The 23,738-nt window shown below is 33.2% G+C and overlaps 1 protein-coding gene across 1 annotated transcript in view; it reads left to right on the top strand.

The window, feature by feature from the left end:
• Ncam2 (neural cell adhesion molecule 2) overlaps positions 1-23,738 on the top strand; it is a 185,616-nt gene that overhangs the window by 29,685 nt on the left and 132,193 nt on the right. The window contains exon 8 of the mRNA XM_052159101.1: positions 2,077-2,222. Coding sequence (XP_052015061.1) covers positions 2,077-2,222 — 146 coding nt within the window. The remainder of the gene's footprint in view (positions 1-2,076; positions 2,223-23,738) is intronic.

The raw sequence follows: 23,738 nt of genomic DNA, 5'->3' as shown, positions 1-23,738 counted from the left end.
AGAAGATTTATGAAAAATAAAAATTCGAATGCTAACATGTTCCCAGAATATTTTGGGATCAGATTAGTCAGATATCATGGAATAAAGTTGGGTCAGCACTTGGGTCAGCATGGTTTTGCAGTTTCAAGATTAGCCAGGCAGAGGCAGCTCATGCCTGTAATCCTAGCACTTGGGAGGCAGAAGCAGGCAGATTTCTGAGTTCGAGGCCAGCCTGTTCTACAGAGTGAGTTTTAGGACAGCCAGGGCTATATAGAGAAACCCTGTCTCGAAAAGAAACAAAAAAAGAAAAAAAATGTTGTTTATAAAAGTATTCAATTATGATGTATAGAAAAATTCCATAGTTAGATTGTTCACATAGAATGAAGAATACATGGATTTTTAACTATAAATCATACAGGAAATTGTCATTTAACCTTTCTCACTTAAAATATTAGCTTCAACACTGGGGAAACTAAGTAAATATTCCTTGGTGTGAGGTAAGTAGTTAGAAATGGTAGTTAATATGATACGATTCCCAAGAAGAGGTGCTCAACTGCACAATCTGTCTCTGCTAATGTTAAATACTACTCAGTCATGTCTTCTCTTATTAGGATACCAGTATGTAAGGGCAAGGAGACATATGAAGATCTCTGTGGCTTCTATGTTCTGAAAGATAAACTAAGTCACATTGATTGCATCATCGTAGGATCACCTTTTGAAGCAATGATGATAAATTTATGTTTTTTAAAAGAATGTATATCTATAGTAATAAAAGAAATGAAAGTAAAACTACTAAAAGTTTTATTTTTCATAGTTCTGGTATCAAGGATCTTATTTCTGATTAATTTTTTTTATTCTTAGTTTATTATACTTTTTAAGTTATATGATCTGATATTATAAAGATAGGTTTTTGTATCTAATTCCTTTTTATTTTGCTAAATAAGTAAAAATGTAGGGAAAGAAAGAGGGATGGAGGGAGAGGGGAGCTGGTGGGGAGGAAGAAGCAGTGCCTTAATGACTGTTTCTTTTGTTGTAATCAAACACCATGACGATAAGTAACTTGGGGAAATAAAGATTCATTTCATCCTACAACTCTTAGGCTACAGGTACATGATTACATAATGCAGTGAGGGCAAAACTCCCCTGGCTTTCTCAGCTTGGTTTCTCCTAAACCATAGGACCACATGTCCAGGGCTGGCACCACCCACATTAGCATGGTTCCAGCCACAGTAACTATCAGTCAAGAAAATGCTCCACAGGCTTCTCTGCAGACTAATTTTATAAAAGCATATTCTCAAATAAGGGCCTGTCTTCTCGCATGATAATAGTTTATTTCATGTTAACATGAAAACAAAAAAAAACAACAACAACAAAACCTGGAAACAGATAACACAAAGACCAAATTTTAGATCATTAAGTCATTATGTAATTGTAGAGGCTGGACTTTATTTTAAAGGAAACTTAATACCAGTATACTTAACATTGTGTTCTGTAAAGATATAGGTATAATGAAATTGCTTAACACTAGATCTATGTTTAATCAATTTAAAGAAGTAACTCATCACTTGTAATTTCATGTAGAAAATGCTTGAATATGTCTTTATCTCATGAAAATTTTCAGTTATATATAACTAAATGTCTTAAGTACCAAGAAACTCTAATCATTTGCCTACTTTGTTGAACTTATTAAGAGATAAAATCCAATGAATAAATTAATATAGAGAAGCTGCATATGTATCTGAATGTGTTTACACATATATAGTTTTGGAAAAGAAATTTCAATTTTGTGGCATTAGGAAAGGAATAATTTAATGTTGTGTTCATTTGACACAATTTTGGAAGGAATTATATTTTTATCTCCATTAATGTGGCTCTGAAATAACTATTATAATGAAAATAAGTAGGATTTTTGTTTAGAATTGACCCCACCTTCTTTGAAAGTTTTTGATATTTTTTAGAAAGTATGTTATAACTGCTATGGATGTAGTCATCTCATAGAGTTCAAATGTGGAATCAAAACTCTGTACGGGAATTTTCAGAGTGAATAGTAACCATTTTGGTTCAATACCAATTGAATAAGATGTATATTTTTTACAGTACAGCCTCATATATTACAACTTAAAAATGAGACAACATCTGAGAATGGTCATGTCACACTCGTCTGTGAGGCAGAAGGGGAGCCGGTTCCAGAAATCACATGGAAAAGAGCGGTAGATGGAGTCACATTTTCTGAAGGTGATAAGGTAATACGGTTTTTTTCTAGAGTAAACTATTCATAGGTATACCATTTACTCATTACCTTATATGAACCAAATCAATAATTTGTTAAAACTACCACTAAGTCAGCTTGAAATGATTGTACTAGAGCAAATATAAGTCAAATAGTAACAGGTAAAATATATTTGAATAGATTACAAAGTCTTAGATTTTACTATTATTTGCAAAGCAGCTTCTGTGGATGTTCGATATATGCTGAATCCCTAAAATGGTATTGCTAGTCTAACTTCAATCTTCTCTGTGTAAATTAACTCATTAAAATCTAAGGCACTCACACGCTTCCTTTCAGAAATGTTCTGTGCGTAGGTTTTTGAGCTCATGTAATGAAAACCCTAACAAAAAGATGTCAGGACAGGTATAGATACAACATCTCGATCTGCTTTCACTACCACAAATTGAAGTTATGCTGAATTCAAATATTACCATGTACTGCACTCCATGGGGTTCTGACTTTAATAATTTTTGTAATCCCTCATGTTAACCTTTAAGTGCACACAGAAAACAGAAATAATATAGAAGCAGAAAGACAGGGAAAGGGGTAATGACATTCCTGGAATTGGAAACTGCTGGAATAATGTTTAAATAACATTATATGTATTGAATATGAACATACAAAAGTTGATGTGTATATAGCAAAATGTCTCAAAGTGCTCTAGTTTAATAACGTGACAGTAGGAACCTGAGGAGGTATTTTACTCCTAATATTCTCCCTGCCCTATTACCTAACTACATTCTATTCATCATCACATTAAGTTCATGAATTGATAAGGCAGCAGTTTTGTCCATTTCTCATTTAAGAGTGTGTTCCCATGTGTGCCCTTTTTCAAGTGTTCTCTCAATGTCATTTTTAAGACAATGTACATCTCTGTGGAAAATAATCAGGGATGTTCACTAGGATTATTTTATATATTCCTTTAAAATATAAAAACTGTAAAATGTAAATGACCAACATAATTTTTTACAAACTACAGTTTCCCTTAATACTCTCCCTGCTCAAAAACTTATGGATTGGTACGGCATCATTATCAATTGTAAGATGAGTTGATGTTCACAAAATTAGTGAAAACATAATCAGACATCTAAACTGGTAAGGGGCTTTCTCATTTCAGCAAAATTCTATGAATGATACAAATAATTACTTTCATACCATTACCCTTCTTAGATGAATCTCCACAGACCACATACTCTTATTTCTTATTATTTTCCTAGCAAAAGGACTTTCCTTCTCTGTGTTATCTCATACTTTTTATTTGACTTACATTCCTATATGTTCGTGCTGGACATGAGCTGTGTATTACCTGATATTTCATTAATAAAGTAGTACCAAGAAAACAAAATGTCTGACATTTGTTCTAACCATAATACCCCAAGCCGTTTCAAACTCACCACTCAGAAATTCTTATATAGCAGCTGTGAAAAGAAATGTTTTATTTTCTTTTATTATTAGATATTTGCTTTATTTACATTTCAAATGCAATCCCCTTTCCTTGTTACACCTCTGAAAACACCTATTCCATCTCCCTGCCCCCTACTTACCATCCACCCTCCCACTTTCCTGACCTGGCGTTCCCCTCCCTACACTGGGGCATCAATCCTTCACAGGACCAAATGGCCTCTCCTCTCATTGATGACTGAAAAGGCCATCCTCTGCTACAGATGCAGCTGGAACCATCGGTCCCTCCATGTGTACTCTTTGGTTGGTGGTTTAGTCCACCAACCTGGGAGCTCTGGGGGGGGGGGGGGTCTGGTTGATTTATATTGTTGTACCTCCTATGGGACTGCAAACCTCTTCAGCTCCTTGGGTCCTTTCTCTAGCTCCTCCATTGAGGATTCTATTCTCAGTCTATTGGTTGGTTATTTGATAAGCACTACCACTCTCAAAACAAACTTTTAAAAACATATCTTAGATTCAGCAAAGCAATTATAGAAATAGAATTTCAATATAAATTTATCGAGTAGACAAATACATTACTTGATTTCTATGATGACATTTCTCAACTGATTGCTGACTGACTTTTTAGGTATCATATGAATTTTCTGCAAGGGTTTCTTGTCTTATCAACAGAAAATTCACAAATTGACTAATTGAACTGTTCGTTGAATTAATGCAGACCATTCTTTTTAAATCCATTCATGACACATATATGTGCTTAGCTTTGACAAATAACATTTGGATCACTTCCATGTTCACACTATTAACCATGATGCTTATTAATCTTATCTTAACAACAAAATGAAATAACATTCTAAGTCTCATGTCAACATTTTTTTCTAGCACAGCTTATATCATTACTCATATACCAAGTGAATTTTGATTGTCAATAGTCTTTATAAAGTGTGACACTGATGGTCTGATTGAATATTAACATCTGTATGTTGGATCAAGATTGTATCATTTTTGTTATCAAAGTGACATGACTTTGAATTTTCTGTGATAATCAGTAGGAGATACGATAATAATTCAGATTCCATGAAGTTAATCCAATGCTTCTTGTTCATAGCTAAGGAATATTTAATATGAGTCATGTGAGTATGAATTCAAGAAATTCCTTGGAAACTTTAACTTCTTGGCACTTTATCAAAATGAAATTCAATAACTAGTTATTTCAATAAAAAATATTATTAACAGTGTTGTGTAAGACCCTGATTGAGACTTTGAAAATACAATACAAAATAATTATAACATTCACAAGAAGAGCAATAAAGGCTTTGATGAAAATACAATATATATGTCATAACAAGTAAAGTTATTTCATTCACTATTTATTTTAAAATACATAGTATTTTTTCTCCCATAGCATGTAAATATTTTCATTTTTGAAAATATTATTTTTTAATTTTTTAAATTATTTTGTTAGAGACAGGGTTTCTCTGTATAGCCCTTGCTGTCTGGAACTCACTCTGTAAAACAGGCTGGCCTCAAACTCAGAAATCCACCTGCCTCTACTTCCCAAGTGCTGGGATTAAAGGCATGTACCATCACTGCCCGGTGAAAATATTTTTAAAAGATATAAATCAAAGAATCATTTTTCTTCTGTGTCACTGTTGCGAAATTTATTAATAGAGATAGAGTAGACCATGAATTGTTGATACATGTAACTGAATTTATTTTTACTAAACTCCAAAATTAGATAAATGTACCCAAAAGTGGTCTTTGTAACAGAACTTTCAGCCTTCAGCTATGGAAAAAAAATCCAAATTTCTTGCTGTGAATGAGAACATAAAAGGAATAGTCACCTCTGTTGGAAGGATCTTTCTTAAAGACATAAAGCATGGCTACTGTAGCTGTCTATTAGCAATATACATTACTGTAATATTGCAGTAAAGTGCTTGAGTTGCAAGCATGAAATCCTAAGTTCATTTTAGAGACCTTATAAAAAATTCCAAGTGACATTTTTTTTTCATGTCAGTATCTCCTCTGTGCTTATTATGATAAGGCTAGCCAGGCATAAGCAAGGTCATTCCTGTGGTGTCCTGGCTGGCTAGCCTCACCTAAAATGTCAAGTGTCAGTTCCTGGCTAGTAAGAGACCCTGTCTGAATAAGCAATTGTGTGTATGTTTGTGTTTGTATGTTTGTGTGTGTGTGTATGTGTGCTTGTGTGTGTATGTTTGTTTGTGTATGTGTGTGAGAGAGAGAGAGTGAGAGAAAGAAAAAGAGAGAGAGAGAAAGAGAGGAAGCATGCACAGTTGTACATATTCAAAAGAAAATGTAAGTGTGAAATTGTTTCTAATTTGTATAAAAGCCTATAAAACATAACCTCATTTCTCACACCCTTAAATAACAGAATTGAATAGAATGTGTATCAAAATGAGTTTCTTCTCCATGTAATAAACAAAATAAATCTATAAAGTGTTTAAATAATCTTCTGTAGTTGGTGACTTGTTAGCAGTCATTGACTACATAGTATCAGGTGATTGTGTTTTATAGGCAAGAACTTGTTTAGTTTTGATACCTGTTGGCAAGGAGAAAATCATTTTTCTCCACTGTCACTATGTATATCAACCAAACTCCAGGGCAGACTGCATGACCATGAGTAATTTCCCAAAACAAAATGAGATCTATGATTTTTTTCAGGTATTTTTTATTAGATATATTTTTTATTTACATTTCATATGTTGTCCCCTTTCCTGGTCGCCTCCCAAAATCCCCTTACCCATCCTCCCTCCCCCTGCTCACCAATACACCCACACCAGCTTCCCTGTCCTGGCATTCCCTTACACTGGGATGATTTTTTCAGTCTAGATATTTTTGTTTAGTTTAGTGTAATTTAGTTTAGTTTAGATATATTGTTATATTGATGTTTTGCTCATCTGTTCTCATTTGTGTGTGTGTGCAAGAGAAAGAGAGAGAGAGAGAGAGGGAGAGAGAGAGAGAACATAAAAACATAAAATTGAGTGGGAGATGGGGGAGAATTCTCAGAGAAATTTGAAAAGGGAGGAAAATTTGGATTAAATTATATTGCATGAAAAACAGTTCAAACTAAACAGGGTTGAGGAAAAAAAGAGATTATTCCAAACTCTCACAACAAAAACACATTTTCTTTTGCTCATAATTTTGTATATCACAAATTAGTGTATTTATAATTTACATTGCATGATTTATTTAGGTATAATTAGTAAGACTGATGAAATTTCTGTTAAACTATTTTATATATTAGTGTTGTGTAAATCCTCATTAGGATAATAAGCTAATATAAAATTTTTATTTTGAATTTAAGTATACATTTTAAATAAATTTTGAAAGCCTGAATATACATATATATATGTATATTCAGAGAAAGAGAGAGAGAGAGAGAGAGAACATAAAAACATAAAATTGAGTGGGAGATGGGGGAGAATTCTCATAGAAATTTGAAAAGGGAGGAAAATTTGGATTAAATTATATTGCATGAAAAACAGTTCAAACTAAACAGGGTTGAGGAAAAAAAGAGATTATTCCAAACTCTCACAACAAAAACACATTTTCTTGGTATCAGTATTTAAATATATACAGCTTAATCCAAATCAGAAATATTGAGATAGTATATAAAATACCAATAGATTAAAATGTTCTGAAATGTCACCTACTCACTAAGCAGTTTAATTTCTTAGATTGTATAACATTTCATATTGAAAATGGTTATGTTCATTTTAAAAGATTGACTGAGCAATGTGTGATATTATGCCTAAAATGTTTATCAGAATTACAGTTAGTTAATACTCATTTACTTTTTCCATTTTATACTGTTAATTATTATTTTGAATCCCTCCTTCAAATAATACACCCTTATTGTTGATCAAGACAGTTTTAGGTATTTTGAATATGTAAGTATAGTATGTAAAAAGACCTTCATGGTAAAGGCTATAAAGAAGAAATGAGACATATGAAATACTTCACATTCAAACTGAGAAAAGAATAGCTATTTTCTAGTACATGTGAAGGTATGAAACCTTTTCAATAATTCATACAATTAAAAATAATCAGGATAACACTGTCAATGAGTTCTGCCAAAAATGATGTCTTATCTTCCTTCAATGAATATTGTGTAGAAGTGAATAGTCTCTGTTCCAGGTTGACACCAATTGTGCATGAAGACATAATTCTGAGGATATTTGCAATATACTCTAACTATAGTAAACCCACAATTAAAATAGTTGCCATAGCAAAATATCCTATGTTCCAGAATGTATATCACACTCCTCTTAAAAGGCATCTTTCGTAGACATGCATGTTGATCTGTCCCTCACCATCTCATGTCTGACCTATGTCTGCCCATGCACAGTCCTGGAAGACACACATGCACAGCACAGGAAGACCAAGTTCTTCATGATGTTTCTCCTCTTCCAAGACAGGATCGTTGATAACATTATCTTCCTTTTTTATCTTTTTGCTTATTTTCCTCACTTACCTCTGCAGTCCTTTGATTTTTATCTCTAGAAATCAACTCATTTGTCACCCCTAGGGACATCACATTTTTTCATTGCTTAGCACTAAATTCCTAAACTAGCCATTGAGGCTGGCAGGAGCAACACACTGTGCTAAACACAATAAGGTTTCTTACTATTATTATTTTACTTGTAAATTTTTTAATTATTTTATTTATTTACATTTCAAATGTTGCTCACTATACAAGTACCCCTCCAAAAACTTTTCAGTCTATCCTCCTCCCCTTTGCTCCTGAGAGGGTGCACCACCATTCCCTCCATTCCCTTGCTCTCCACCCCCACTACAGGCCTCCACTTTCCCCAGGGCATCAAGTCTCTACACAGTTAGGCACATCTCACACTGAAGCGAGAAAATGCAGTCCTCTGCTATGGTCCCTGGCACAGCAAGGTTTCTTATGGTGTCTTCAAAAATAAGCTTCTCTTATTTTCCTAGAAAAGGGGTTACTTGCCAGCTTTAGTGTTAAATCAGTGATAAACATCCAAGTGCTATGTCCCTCCCTCCCTCTCTCTCTCCTTCCCTCCCCCTCTCTCTCCTCTCTCCTCAGTGTGTGTGTGTGTGTGTGTGTGTTTGTGTGTGTTTGTGTGTGTCCTCTCTCTCTTCTCTCTCTCCTCTCTCTCTCTTTACCTCTAGGGTTTGTGCTATATGTAAATGTAGCAGTAATTAATCACATGTGTAAGAATGAGGTGATCCCTGCACTAATTATAATTTGCTCATTATGCTGTCTTGAGGATGTCCTAAGGATGACTTTTTCTTTGTGTCAGTTATCAACACTCAGGATATAGAATCTGTAATTATTTTGTTCCTGCCTCACTTGTCTACACATAAATTATATTCTTCCTAGCCTTGCTACACAAGAAATGTTAGAAGGATACAGTAGGAATGTATTGACAGTTTACATTCATATGAACAAACGCCAGGTAATTTAGTTTACCCTGTTTTTTATAGTCAAATGCCATTCCCGTCTCTTATTTGGAAAAATCAAATTGTTTCAGTTGAATTTTAATATAAAAACCTATTTTAAAAAATTAAAATGTTACAATGGTGGGCCTACCAATAAATATTTGTTAAATTATAAAAAGTATAATTTGAAACATTGGGAATGGTGCAGAGGGGAAATTGGGAAAGGAGATAATAGCATTTGAACTGTAAATAAATAAAATATGCAATAAAAAAATCTGTAGGAAAAAACATTAATTAAAACATTGTATTAACTTAGAGTGGTATACATGTGATAGAATCTTCTTGTTTACTGAAGGAAGTTTAAAACCCTGAGCATATTTGTAACAGGGTTTTTCTAGATTAAGTTGCTGTAGGAAAACTTGCTTTAATTGTGCATAGAGCCATTCCATAGGCTGGATGGCGTTCCGGACAGAGGAGAAAGCAGAAAGTGAGCCAGCGTAAGCGCCCTTTGTAGTGAGCTTACTTATTCCAGCCGCAATGCAATCAGCCTCTTAATCCCATTACAACATTTAAACAAGAGACTCTCCCGACTCAAACCTTAGAAAAAAGGAAAAAGATGAAAAAAATCTTCTTGTGAGTTGCTTTGTCAGATATTTTATTCTAGCAACAGGAAAGTCAACTAATGCAATAGAATACTTTGAAAAACAACCCTGTGTTAAAACAAATCTTGTCTTAATATGATGCAGAAGATTCAGTGCAGCACACCAATGATGTTTCAATTAGAACACAACCCATTCTCTTTTCTCCCGTGAGTATTCTCTCTGCTAAGTAAATATTCTATGATGCTATATAATAGGTATGTAAGCACACAATTCATTCACAAGTCATTGTGACTGCTATTTGTTTCATTATAACTTCTATAAAATTGCCCCTGAAAATAATATCCCCATCTCTTGTCAATAAAAATGAACAATTTCAAAAGCATTAATTTTGCTAACTAATAAAGTTCTAGGTAACATGAGATTACATTGTCTTGAATTTATATAGCTAAGATTATATGTTGGGTTTCTGTTGTGTTTACATGTCTTTGAAGTCTGTCTTTCAGTGTTGCTATATGATTAGGCCTTATTTTAATATTAAAATTATTTTTGTACAGTTTGATAAACATATACACATAAACTAAAATCTAATAATAATAAAGTTAATCTATAATGAGTTCTTTAGGTACAGCTCCAGGACTGAAATGTATATAATTAATATATATTTATATTGATATATAATTTTATATAATATAATTATATAAAAACAATAGTCAACCATATAATCTACTATAATTTCTTTATTTTCTAATATAATATTTTATTAATTTTTGAAATATCATTTATACATGTGGTTTTGATCATTTAAATTCAAGCTCCTCCCTTAATTATTCCTAAATACACTTTGGACAAACTTTCCAAGTTATGTCTTGTTTGTCTTTTTAAATAATCCAATAAGAGCGTTACTTATTAAATGTAGTTTGAGGATTATATATATTATATATATAATATAATATATATATGTTGTGTTTCAGTTGTATGTCCCCTAGTTGGTATGCTGAATTAAGAGTATTTCATATTTAAAAACTATAATTAGTATATACTATGTGAAAAATCTATTTCAGTGAAATGAATTAGGAGAAGGGAAACAATGCATTGTATGCCTCATTTCTTGGAAGACAGAGGACTTTATTGTGATTGTTTCTAAGTCACCCTAAAATCTCTCCTGAAAGTATTTATATTATATGTAAGCTATGAAGGTGGCATTGTATTTTTCTGTTAATCCTTTGCCTTTTTGTTTTTATGCAAGTACAAACATACTTGTTGATACAAATCCTTAAAGATTTGCTTTATTAAAATAAGCAGCAAAATGATGCAAATATGACTGCAATTAATGTGACACTTATTTCATTTCATGCTTGTAGTTGTTTGCATGCACTAAAAAAATAATCCGATATTACTCAAAGGGTTCTCTAAAGGAGTCAACCAGCATAGACACACATGAGCGTGCACATGTATAAGCACACACACTCAAACACATACACATGCACACAAACACACATGTTATAATTTATTATAATGGCTTACAGGCTATGGTTCAGCTATATCAACAGTGACTGTCTCTTAACAGAAAGGCTGTAAATCACTGTTCTGTCCTGAGGTTGAATATCTCTTCTAATTTTCAATTTTTGGATCCTAGCTGGAGTACTCGAGACATATGCTTAAAAAATTCATCCTGGCACCTCGGGAGCAGGATGAATAAATTTCCCACTGAGATTTCTAAATGTAAGACAAGAAAACCTCCTTTTTCCATGTAGACTGTAATCAGAATATGGTTTTTGATCTCCTTCTTCTCAAATGGTACAATCAAAAAACATTATCATCAGTGTACTTAACTGTTCCAGTTTTCGATGATTCCAGATGTAGTCAAGTTTGCAACCAAGATTAGCTGCAAAAAAATTATAAACAAACATACTGTACTGGGGACAGAGAGTATCAGGCAAATAAGCATGTTTCTTCCTTTATCATGTATAGTTTGAGAAAAGTGACAAGAGTTAAATTTAAAATTATTGAGCAATCTAATAAATACAGAATTCTGAAATATTCTCTACACTTGTTCAAATATGTCAATTTGTAGCTAGAAGTAGATCTAGAATGTCCACAGGCACCACTTCACTGCATAGCTCAAGGCACTTACTTCTGCATTTCTGAACTTGGCAAAACAAATAGCAGTGTGAGAATATCTCATATTATCTAGTTCATGCTAATAAAAATTGATTGTACTCCGCTCTGCTTTACAAGGAAGAAAACCAAACAAAGTGTAAGGATATAATCTATTTTTACCCTTCTTATATTGAAACAGAAGACTTCCAATCTTATACCCCTGCTTAAATAGAAATTACCAAGATTAGACCAGAGTCTACAATAGTATAATTAGTTATAATCATTTGAGAAGTTTCTCATCTACATTTTTCAAAAATTTTTTAAAGATCTGGAAACTACAATGTACAATATATAAAGGCATATTCATATCACTTTACTGAACGATGAAATATGAAGAATCACATGTAAATATTTTCTAAAACTAATTCTGGGCAACTGGGTTTTTTTAAATGTATGTTATTTCTTTTATTTATCTTTTTTGCATGTCTTTTTCCAAAGAAAGAGTGATCGTTCTGAGAAGCATAAAGAAATACTCCTGCATTTAGAGTTGAAAATTATCATTAAAAAACAAATTTAAAATAAATATGATACCTAAGGTCAGGGTTCAAGATGAGAATCCTCATACCGAAACCAAGTATTTTATAATATTCTTAAACTCAAAAAAAAAAAAATCACACAGCAAAGTAATTTAATAAAGTATTTTAGCACATAATAGTAAAATTCAAATATTTTAGGTTTTTTATGTGTACATGAAATAGACATTTTACTTATTTATATGGTCGATTATATGAAAATAAAAGTTGACATCAAAAATACAAATATTTCTTAACAATGACAATCAGAGATTATATAAAATGATGTGCTTAGATTCAGGTAAATTCCTTCCATTGACTTTGTTTAGCATAATGCAAAATCATCAGTGTCTAAGGTAATACTCTTTTCATCTAAGGGAATGTTGCCTTAAGGAATCTTGTTTCTTTGATTCTTCTGATATCCTGCATTGCTAAAGGTTTAAATTGGTGTTAATATTAAGGTATGTTTCTTTATGGTTTTTATTATTCTCTTGTGTATTGCGTCCAGTCTGCAGTTTCTTCTCCCTCTCCACCTGCCTGTGCCCCAGCCTCCCTCCTCCCTTTCCCCCTTATTGTCCAAATCTGCCCCTCTCTTCCTCCCCTCAGAGAAGAGCAGCTCCAGAGACATTAACTCCACACAGACTAACACTTTATTATAAGATAAGACAAGGCCTTCACATCAAGTCTGGACAAAGCGACCCTGGTAAAGGAAATGGGTTAAATGGAAGTGGGTTAAAGAATCAGGCACAGACCCAGCTCCCACTGTTAGGATTTACATAAGAACAGCAAGCTACTTAAGCATAATATAGGCTAAAAGGCTCTAGGTCAGTTGCCTTTGGGCTCTCTCTGCAAATGCCATGAGTCTCCATTATTCTATGGGCTGTGTTCAGGTATGTCCCTAACCCCTCTGGTTCCTCAGATTCTTTCTTGACTCCTCCAAAGGACTCCAGGAGCAACACCTAATGCTTGGCAGTGGGACTCTGCAGTCACTTGGTGCAGGGAGTCTCTCTGGTCTCTTTGATGACAACTCGGCTTCTTATTATTTTTTTTTTATTTTTATTTTTTCTGTTCTTTTCTTGGATATTTTATTTACATTTCAAATGTTATCCCCTTTCCCAGTTTCCACTCTGGAAATCCCCTATCCCATCCCCCTTCCCCCTGCTTCTATGAGGGTGTGCTGACATTCTCCAACTGGGGCATAGAGCCTTCCAGGACCAAGGGCCTCTCCTCCCATTGATGTCCCCCAAGGCTATCCTCTGCTACATATGTGGCTGGAGCCATGGGTCCTTCCATGTGTACTCCTTTGTTGGTGGTTTAGTTCCAGGGAACTCTGTGTGGTCTAGTTGGTTGATATTGTTCTTCCTATGGGGTTCTGCTTCTTAAAGGAGTCCTAACCAGATTCAGATACAGAATTATGGACATACAGACTTCCATGAGCCTCACTTTTTGGGACCCGACTAAACGTCTTTTTCTTAAATCTACTAAATCTTGACTAGGTTTAGAAAACTGTAGGGGAAACTACAGTGTAAAATAACCAGTTATATATTTTTATTATCTGAAAGAGATAAAGTCCAGGGCTCCAAACATAAATGACATGTACTATGCAATTTTAGTCGGATAGTACACATTGTGTGCATGTAGAGAATCTCACACCAGATCATGTTAAGTGTGATTAGTCCATGTAAGAAAGAATATTCGTAAAACCGAGGAAGGAAAGGAGCTCCGCTTCATGTTAAAATGTTAAGAGATGCTTCTTGTGTTTACATTATATAAATGTCCTCTATAGTGAAGACTATTGTACTTCATCCATCTCTCTCTCTCTCTCTCTCTCTCTCTCTCTCTCTCTCTCTCTCTCACACACACACACACACACACACACACACTTTAACAAAATTGTTTAGGTTTTGATGTAAAATACAGTTTTAAATAGAATGATGGGTGAAAGTTATTAAGTTATGTAAATCATCACTTCCTATTTTCGTTACTGCTGACATCGTAACTTGACATAATAGAGTATGCTGAACTTGTTCCATGGAAGTTACTGTGCTGATTTGTTCTTGTGCAATATTAGTTATTTTACTCTCAGTCTCACTGTATATACATTCTCTCAATTCTGTAGTATTACCTTATCTAATAAGTCTGTGGTTTACCTTTGAAAGGATATTAAGATAAATTGTGATTCCTTTGATCCAACCTTATTAAGAATAGATAAATACTAGTATTTATATTAGTGATTTTTTTAATGACCCTTCACAGTGTGAGGCTGTGTTTTTCCAAATCCTCTTTCCCTTTTAGCATTTCAGTATAGTTTGACAGTAACATCACTTTGAAAGTCTTTCTATTAGGAAGAAAAAGAGTCCAATTCTGATTGTAGAGAAGTGTGCTAAAGAGCACAGGAGCTACTCCTGGAACCTGTGGTTTTTACACCTGTAGTTTTTCTTTGCAGAGCTAATGTGCTTCTCTGAAGAAATTTTTTATTACAGTGACATTTTTAGAATACACCTAATGCATTTTTTCATGCTAGAGCTCTGAGAGCAATAATATAGGTCCCTGCTGGGCAATAGGCAGACCTGATACTTCTATTCCCCATCTGATGTAGGTGGTAGAATATAATTAGCTGTGCTGGAAATCTTCCTTGATGCCCCTGAGCTGGCTGAGAGGTGAGTTTTCAATCATTTACAAGTCTCTGAACTCTTCCAGCCCATAGCTGGAATAGAGATTATAAGAAGTTCTCATCATATGTAAAATGAGGCCTGTTCAAAGCTGTTTTGGAAAGGATTCTAGGACATGGTTTTAAAAATGCAAATGAATTATACATTTCTAATTAACAAGAATTTTGTTTTTGAATAAATGTCAATTTTGTAGGACAATAGACTAGTAAATCCCACTTTTGCAAATATTATTTTGACAACAGTATTATATATGTGAAGCAATTTTTTTCAACAAAGTGTATTATATTTTTTATAAGTGCTATAATTGACTCATAGATAACTTAGATGACATTTTCTTGTTCTCAGGAAGTCTGCTCTACTTCTGAAATATTATTTTAAAATTAGTTTAGCATAATTATATAAGCAGTATCAGTGAATATTAATAAATTTACAAAAGTCAATAAAATGTAGCTTTGAAATGTGCATGTGTTCACTTAGCATATTTTTTATATAAATTCAACCCAAAGGATGTCACTTTAATGTGTATAAGCAAAATGTATATTTGTATCAATTTCAATAAATGTAGAAAAAAATGAATTATTGCATAGACACAGTTTATTGTGATGATTGAGAAAAAATATGCTAATAAATATTTCTTGTAAACTTTGTGTCAAAAAATTCAGGAAACAGAATTGAAGATGAGAACTAATGAATCAAATTGATTATGTTCTTGTTTTCATTATCCTTATTTCAGAATTTCATAGTTCGATTGTTTTGGGCTCATAGAGTATTATAAAATAACTTCAGTATTTAAAAACCAAGATTTTCAGTTAAAACTTATTATCCCTGTATTATATAATATGTGTTTATTAAGGAAAATAATAATCTTCACATCATTATATTTCTTGGGTTCAATATATCCTTAGGATCCATCTTTTCAGATGATATCATTATTTCTGTTCTTTTATCTCTAATATTGCATGTTTTATTTTGAATTCTTTCTCTCTTGGCTTATAGATGGTTTCATAGACATGCTTAAAAGTTCATCTATTTATATAAAAATACATTTAATATATTGCCGTTTATGAAGGGACATTCCAGGTCTAACTTTTCAGGTCCGTTCTATTGTTAATTTTATCTACCTTGTTTACTTTCTGTAATCCATAGTATACAATCCACTGTCTATGAGATATTTGATATATATGACAAAGTATTGTGTTCTTTAGGAAACATAATACATCCTGTTTAAATTTAGCACTATTATCAATGGATCATGGTACAATTACCTTAGCCAGAGGAGATCTCACAACTGTTTGGAATGGTGTGTTTAAAACTATGCCTCATCATACAGAGCGTTGGTCGTGTAATCAATATTCATTTCACGTTTTCTGGCTGACTCTTTTCTTCTTTTTAACGTCTAATTTATGCATAGCATTAGCATATCTATTTGTGGAGTTTATCATATTTCAAAACATTCATAAAGTACACACAGATAAACTGGGATTGACCAGCACTCCTAGTTCCTATTTTTTCATTTATATTTGGAGCCTTCAAGACCTTAGTATATAATTTGTTAATTAGCTTACAGTGGTTCTCAATCTTCCTACTTCCGGACTCTTCCACACAGTTTCTCTCATGTTGTGGCAACCCCAAGATAATTTTACTTTCATTGCTATTTCAGGACTTTCATTTTGCTAGTATTAAGGATCCTATTGTAAGTACCTGTGGGGTGTCTTTGATAATCTTAGGCAATGCCTGTGAGAGTGTCATTGCACCCTCAAAGCTGTCATGACCCACATTTTGAGAGCCACTGCAACTGTATTGATCTCATTCTGGTACAAGCACAAGAAATTATTCCCTCCCACATAACTAATTTTTATTACACCTTTTCGAAACTACCTTTATACCTGGGCTTCTCTCCTTCCCCAAAGAATCAGTATTCAAAACTAATCCCACCTTTACTGCTGCTTCCTTTAGGACAGAACACAGGAGCCATTTGTTCTTTTCTGCCACGCGTATTCCACTTTGCATAATGTCTGGCAGTTCTATTCATTTTGCTGCAAATGACAGGATTTGAATTTTTCTTTATCTCCAAATATTTCATTCTGCATGTAAAGCATATTCTCTAGCTCTTCCATCAGTCCACACTTGAGTAGGTTCTATCTATTTGCTACGGTAAATACCGCCAGAATAAACATTAAAGTGAAATGTTACCTTGGTTTGACTATTTCATTTCCTTTAGCCACCCACCTTGAGAGGATGGTCAATCTCTTTGAAGTTACTACAGACATGTCTCCATTCTTCTCCATAATGGCTTCCCTCATTTTCATTCCTGTGAACAGTGTACTTTTCTCCTATACCATCATCAACATTTGTTACTTTTAGATGACAGTCATTCTATATGGTATAGAAAAAAAAATATATATATACAGGAAACAAAAATAAAGATTAAAAAAGTAAGAATGTATTAATATAAGATACCATTAGCTGTGAAAGCCATGTTCAACAGACCATGAACATCAGTAATCTTGTCTCACTAGCACTTTTTTTCATTTATTTATTCAATATTTAACAAATATTTTTGAAGTGGAAGCCAGACAACTAGAAACGGACTATGAGAGGTGTCTGCATTAAGGGAGGATGTTAAATAATTTCAGATAAATGGAAGTTAGAAAATATGGGAAACAGAAATGAACAATGAGGATCAGGTAGAAGAGGAAGAAAATAAGATGATGGATGGAGACTTAACAAAAATGAAGAGTAACATGAAAATCAATTTGTGAACAGGTTATAGAGAAACCAATAGTCGGTAAATTAAAAGATATTTAATTGGAGAAAATACTAGGATATGAAAGGAAAAGGAAGGAATTCTTATCAATATTTTTACATTACCTGTCTCCTTGATGATCATGATCATATTAAAAAATGTTTTCTACAATCTATAAATCTATATTCTGTATCTCTCTTGTTTCATGTGTGTACAAATGAACAAAAGAGTAAATGAATTAATGAGAGATATAAAAATACATTTATTTGTAGATACAAAGATTAAAAATAAGAGACATACTGTACTATATCTCTCTACTCTATGAAACACATTTTAAAGTCATTCTCTACATTTTTTCCTCCAGTTTTCTTTTAAATATACTCCAGTCAGGCTTTGATGATCCTATTTCTTCTCAAACTCTGACATGTTTACCAACTTACTCTTTAAACCTAATGTTAAACCATAAGTTCTTATCTTTCATTCTTTTGTAAAGTAGTCGAGATCCAGTTAAATCTCTTTTGATTAAAGTCTCTTATTTGTTTTCTTGGGTTCTCTTGTGTTTGTTTTCTTTTATAATACTCCAAATCTCTTACATTTGATGAGTCACATTTGAACTCTGTTTAACCAGACATTTATTTACATCCTATACCTGGACATTTCTAGGTATGACCACTCACTTAGTTTGATGTCTTTTAACTAACAGCAGGATTCTGAAAGCTGTCAGTTTTCTCCTTAGACCTCTTCACTGAATAAACTCCATTTCTATATATAAGTCAAGCTTACAAACAAATAAAAAACAAAACCATTATGAACTATCTATGCCAATCCTGAATTTCTTTCTATCCACACATTCCTTAGTTGGCATAGCCTCATTAAATTACAGTATTTTTTTCCCTCCAATTTAAGTGGTTTCAAATCATTGGATAAATTCAACTCTGTCTATTATTTATCTATACTCATTAGTGTAGCAGATTCCTAATGAGATCCCTACACGAAATCATTTTATTATTTTCTTGACCTAAAATATCATCATGAATTGAAGGTTTTATGGTAATAAATTTAAGAGATTACAATATATGCGGCCTTTTTATGTTTTATCATTAAAATAGCTATCTTGATACATTTCAAAAATGTTAGGACATATAGCTCCTCTTCTCCATACTGTCCACATACTCATAGAATCTAAAAACTTCTGCTATTTTCAATATTGTCTACAGATAGACCACTCTTTTAATCACCTTAATCTTTTCCACCTACACTTAAATTAATTTAGCCAAATGAAACTTCGAAACCCTCCTTTAATGGAATACTGTACATTTTAATATCTGATCAAATATGTACAGTTTAAAAATTATCTCACATTTCAATGATAGAAATATGGTGATAAGAGCATTTGAGTTTCATATTATGATTAGATTTCTTGAGAGTATTCTAATTGCCAAACAATATGTTTCATGACTTCTAAGTTTAATAAATGTATTAATGATGATAGTTTTCAGATTGAATGTTAGATTCTTAGATAAATTCTGCATAAAGTCCAGGCCAGTATAAGTTAACAACCAAAATAAGAAGTCAATTTAAAGATTGAAGTCTGGATAAAATAATAAGCTATATGAGCTTTTGCACCTTTGTAATTAAGTTTTAAGTTAACTATACCTAGTTTCAAGTTTTACTATACCTAGAAAATAGATATGGGGTTTAAAAATTTAGTTTAAAATATTTTTTCATGCTTACTTCCTGTTAATCCATTTCTTAAATTGTGTCCACTGTGAGAGAAACTTAATTATTTTACCTTTGAATGTTTCCTTCCATGTATATATCCATATGGAAGAAATAAGCCGTTTTCCTTTGGCTGAGATGCCACATTTTCTTAGCAGTCTCTGACCTGGTAACCCACTTCACCAGTCTTGAGTGGAGCCCATTGGTATCACCTGAAAAAACATCTCCATCTGTGGCCTTAGAAGAGTGCTTTATGCCTCATCACACCACTTTTATAAGTGCTATGAGTGTGCGTGCTATGGGGTTGGAGGATGTCTGAATATGTGTGGGGGTGTTTTTGCTGTATCTCTAGTACCTAGTGTCTTGTACAACTCAATCCAGACTGCATGTTTGGTTGAACTCAGAGGTCACTACTAGTGTTAGCATGCTTCATGCCTCAGTAGTACAACCTAATTGCTTGCTGATATTTGTAATTATCACCCACATATACTACATTGTTTTCTGTTTATGTTTTTAAAGTTTGTCTTTCCTTTAGATACTACTCCATGATCAATTATCTATAAAAAATGTGACTGCTTCTATTGAAATAATTACTCCAAACCCTGCCCCTGAATATACTTTGACAAGTGAAATTTGATTAACTCAAATAAATCAATCATGTCTGAAAAAAAAATTAGTTATCGTCAGATGTCTATGTGTGCTTTCAATAGCTCTATAAATGTGTAAAATAATACATAAATAATTAATTAATAAGAATTAACTTAATTAAATATTAATAAGAATTGATAATTATTTTATGTATAATTTAAAGTCTCATTTTGGTACACACTGTATTTTATGTAAAATTCTCAGACATAGTTGACTGACAAATGGTACATCTGCACCCTTGTTTTAGGAGCTAAAGATGAAAAGGCAATAAAGATTATCTATTATGACTTTGTCTACTCCTAACTAAATTCTAGGAATTAACTGTTCCTGCTGTTTTGATCACCACAAGTTAGTACATTGCATCATTTTTATTACAAAGTAATGTAATTTTTTAATATACTTTCATAAACTTAACAGCATTTTTCCTCTACTAGAATGAATAACTTGTTGAATTTGTGTTTCCCAATACAATTAGGAATGCAGAGTCTTTCTTACTTGTTTCATTTTCTCATACCAAGGTATCTGGAATACCTCACATAGTTTATGTTTCATAATACTTTTAGGCATCTTTCACCAAATTTCTTTGTAATAATAATCTTGTTAAATCAATTACATCTTCTATCAATGATATGCATCAGTGGAAAACTTTATCCCACACCTCTTTGACATATAATTTTAAACAAGTTTGCAGGAAAGAATATGATAATACAACATAGGATATTGCAGGTGCTGCTAAGTTGCTTGATGACATCTATACCATGTTTCCTCTTTTTATGGCTCTTCATATGAATCCATTTCCCCCATGCAAGAGAATTCTTACAATAAAACTTCTAGATGGCTGGGCGGTGGTCGCGCACACCTGTAATCCCAGCACTCAGGGAGGCAGAGGCAGGTGGATTTCTGAGTTCAAGGCCAGCCTGGTCTACAGAGTGAGTTCCAGGACAGCCAGGGCTTTACAGAGAAACCCTGTCTCAAATAAACCAAAAACAAACAAACAAATAAACAAAAGAAAAAAACTTCTAGATGCCATCCATGTTTATATATATATATATATATATATATATATATCAACACACTCCTACACATTAAACAAAGCAACTAAACTTGCAAAATTTTGTCCCATTCATGGCTTTATATTATAATAGTTGTCATTATACACTATCTTTTAAAATGCCTTTATTTGTCAATTAAAAAATTTTTGACAAAGTTCAGTTATTTTAAGCCCTCCTTTGAACTATTGTTTTTCAAATTATTTTATTTGAAATTGAATTTACTGATATATGAAACAGGTCTGACATATGGTGCTATATTGTGATATGTGATGTTTCCAATGCATTCAACAGTATGTATGTCATATTACATGTGTTACTGACCTTCAAAAATAATGCTTTTATGTAATTTTCTTCTGAGATTTTAAACAGCCCTAGACCTTTTGATCCAAGGACCTTCCTCTTTACATTTTGAAGGAGAATCTTTGCATTCCTTTGTAAGATATGACTACAAGGAATATTTAGTACACATACTTACCCACACATTCTGAAATTTATTCTTTTATATTGGCCACAGGTTGAGATATTATAATTGTAGCTTTAATTTCATATATATAATGATTGACAATATTCAGTTTTAGTATAACTGTTCACTAATCTTGAATGCTAATATATTTAATGAGTAACATCTATTTAGGTAGATTTCTAGTTTTATTTTATTTTTAATTGTATATACCTTTTTATATGTGTGTGTTTATGTATGTGTGTATGTGTGTATGTGTGCATGTGTATGTGCATCTACGTGTATAGGTTTGTGTGCATGAGCTTGTATATGTGCATCCTGTGTGTGTGAGTGTGTGTATGTGTGTGTGTGTCTATATGAAGGTCAGGTAAGTATATACACACACTTGCCACCCATCCAACAGGCTTTTATACAGTCCTAAGGGCAGCCACCATTAGGCACAATGTGATTGGCAGAATAGTGTTATCTTAAAACTAATTGTTAGGAAATAATGTAGGTGGCCAATGGTTTTCAAATAACTCTAGGCCTCCTCTAGCAGCAGGGACATCCCTGTGGTCTGAGTATTGTACTTTAGCCTTTCCTTTCTGGGGAAAGTTCCATGACCTTCCCTAAGTTCCTGAACTGACCCTTTCACTTAGATATTTGGACCTTTTTCCTTCAACAAACATCATAAATAATCTTTGCAAATTACAACTGAATCTAGCTTACTTTTTTGTGTAAAATATTCCTGATGTGTTTATAAAATGCTAAAGAGAAAGGGAATATGTTCTATGAAGGGGTGGTGAACTATGGGAGAAGGGCGTGTCTCAGAGGGCCTATGCCAAGGCATCCCTTCCCGCTGAGGGACCAGCTGCATGACTTATAGTACAGATAGAGTTTATTCAGGATATGGGAAGGGGAGTTAAGAGTGTAGTAGAGGCAGAGAAAGACAGAGAGAGAGAGAGAGAGAGAGAAAGACAGACAGACAGAGAGAGAGAGAGAGAGAGAGAGAGAGAGAAGAGCAAGAGCAAAAGAGGCTCTTTCTTGAACACAACATGGAGGGGCAGAGGAGTGAGAGGGACAGAAAGAGCAAGAACAAGAGAGAAGCAAGAGAGGGAGGAGGGGCAAGCAGCCCCTTTTAAAGTGGGTTAGGCCTGCCTGGCTGTTGCCAGGTAACTGTGGGTGGAGTTTAGACAATGCTAATAATTCCATGTATTGTTCCATGTTTATAATACTTAAACTCTTTCCTCTGAACTATACTTTTCAAAAGTTTCATTTATACATAGCTACCATAGCATATATATTAACCATTAATTTGATCTAGTTTTTTATGATTTCCTGATAAGCAGGTAATTATCAATGTAATCAATAGTCTGTTACTCCCTTCTATTTCCCATTCCTATCAGAGTCCCCCAAACTGTTATCATATTTCTATTTTGTCAGATCAACTATCAATGATATTTCAAATTTAAAATGTCTTTCAATATATGACATTTATACTGCTTTTTCCCACTTGGGCAAATAGTTTTACAGTTTCCATCTTGAGGTAGGTATAATCATTTCTTTTCATTGATAAATATTGTTATCTGGAAAATATTAAAAGCTTTTTATTTTAATTTTGGCTTTTGTAATCATGCTGTTGTAAATAAAGAATTTATCACCAGTGTTTGCTTACATGTTTGAGACATTGTCCTTATCTAACATGCCTGCACCATTTTACTTCCTCAGAGGCAGTGTATGCTAGATGCAATTTCTCCATGTTCTCACCAGCATTTGGCAATATGTCGCTTTACTACAGTCTTATTAATGAGTGTGATATGTAGAGCGGCCTTTTCATGAAGGTTAATGATTTTGGTCATCTTTCATGGTATCATTTCAGTTCCTTAAACATTAGAAATTCTTTATCGTAGATTTGTGTTTTAAGCTACTTCTTTTACCCATTCCACTTCACACGAGATTCACTGTCTTCACAGAGGTTATATCAGCTCAATAATCATTTTGTCATCTCTCAAGCATAGGCTTGTACCTTTCACCCCTTTGTTATTTTCCCCACTCTTCTCAGTCCAGGCTGACTTTGTGGATATAGAGCTCTAAAGTGATCCAGGG

This window comes from Apodemus sylvaticus, chromosome 15 (assembly GCF_947179515.1).
Source record: "Apodemus sylvaticus chromosome 15, mApoSyl1.1, whole genome shotgun sequence".
Classification (NCBI taxonomy): domain Eukaryota; kingdom Metazoa; phylum Chordata; class Mammalia; order Rodentia; family Muridae; genus Apodemus; species Apodemus sylvaticus.
The sequence above is the reverse complement of the archived record's forward strand: the minus strand, read 5'-3'. Positions and strand labels throughout refer to the sequence as shown.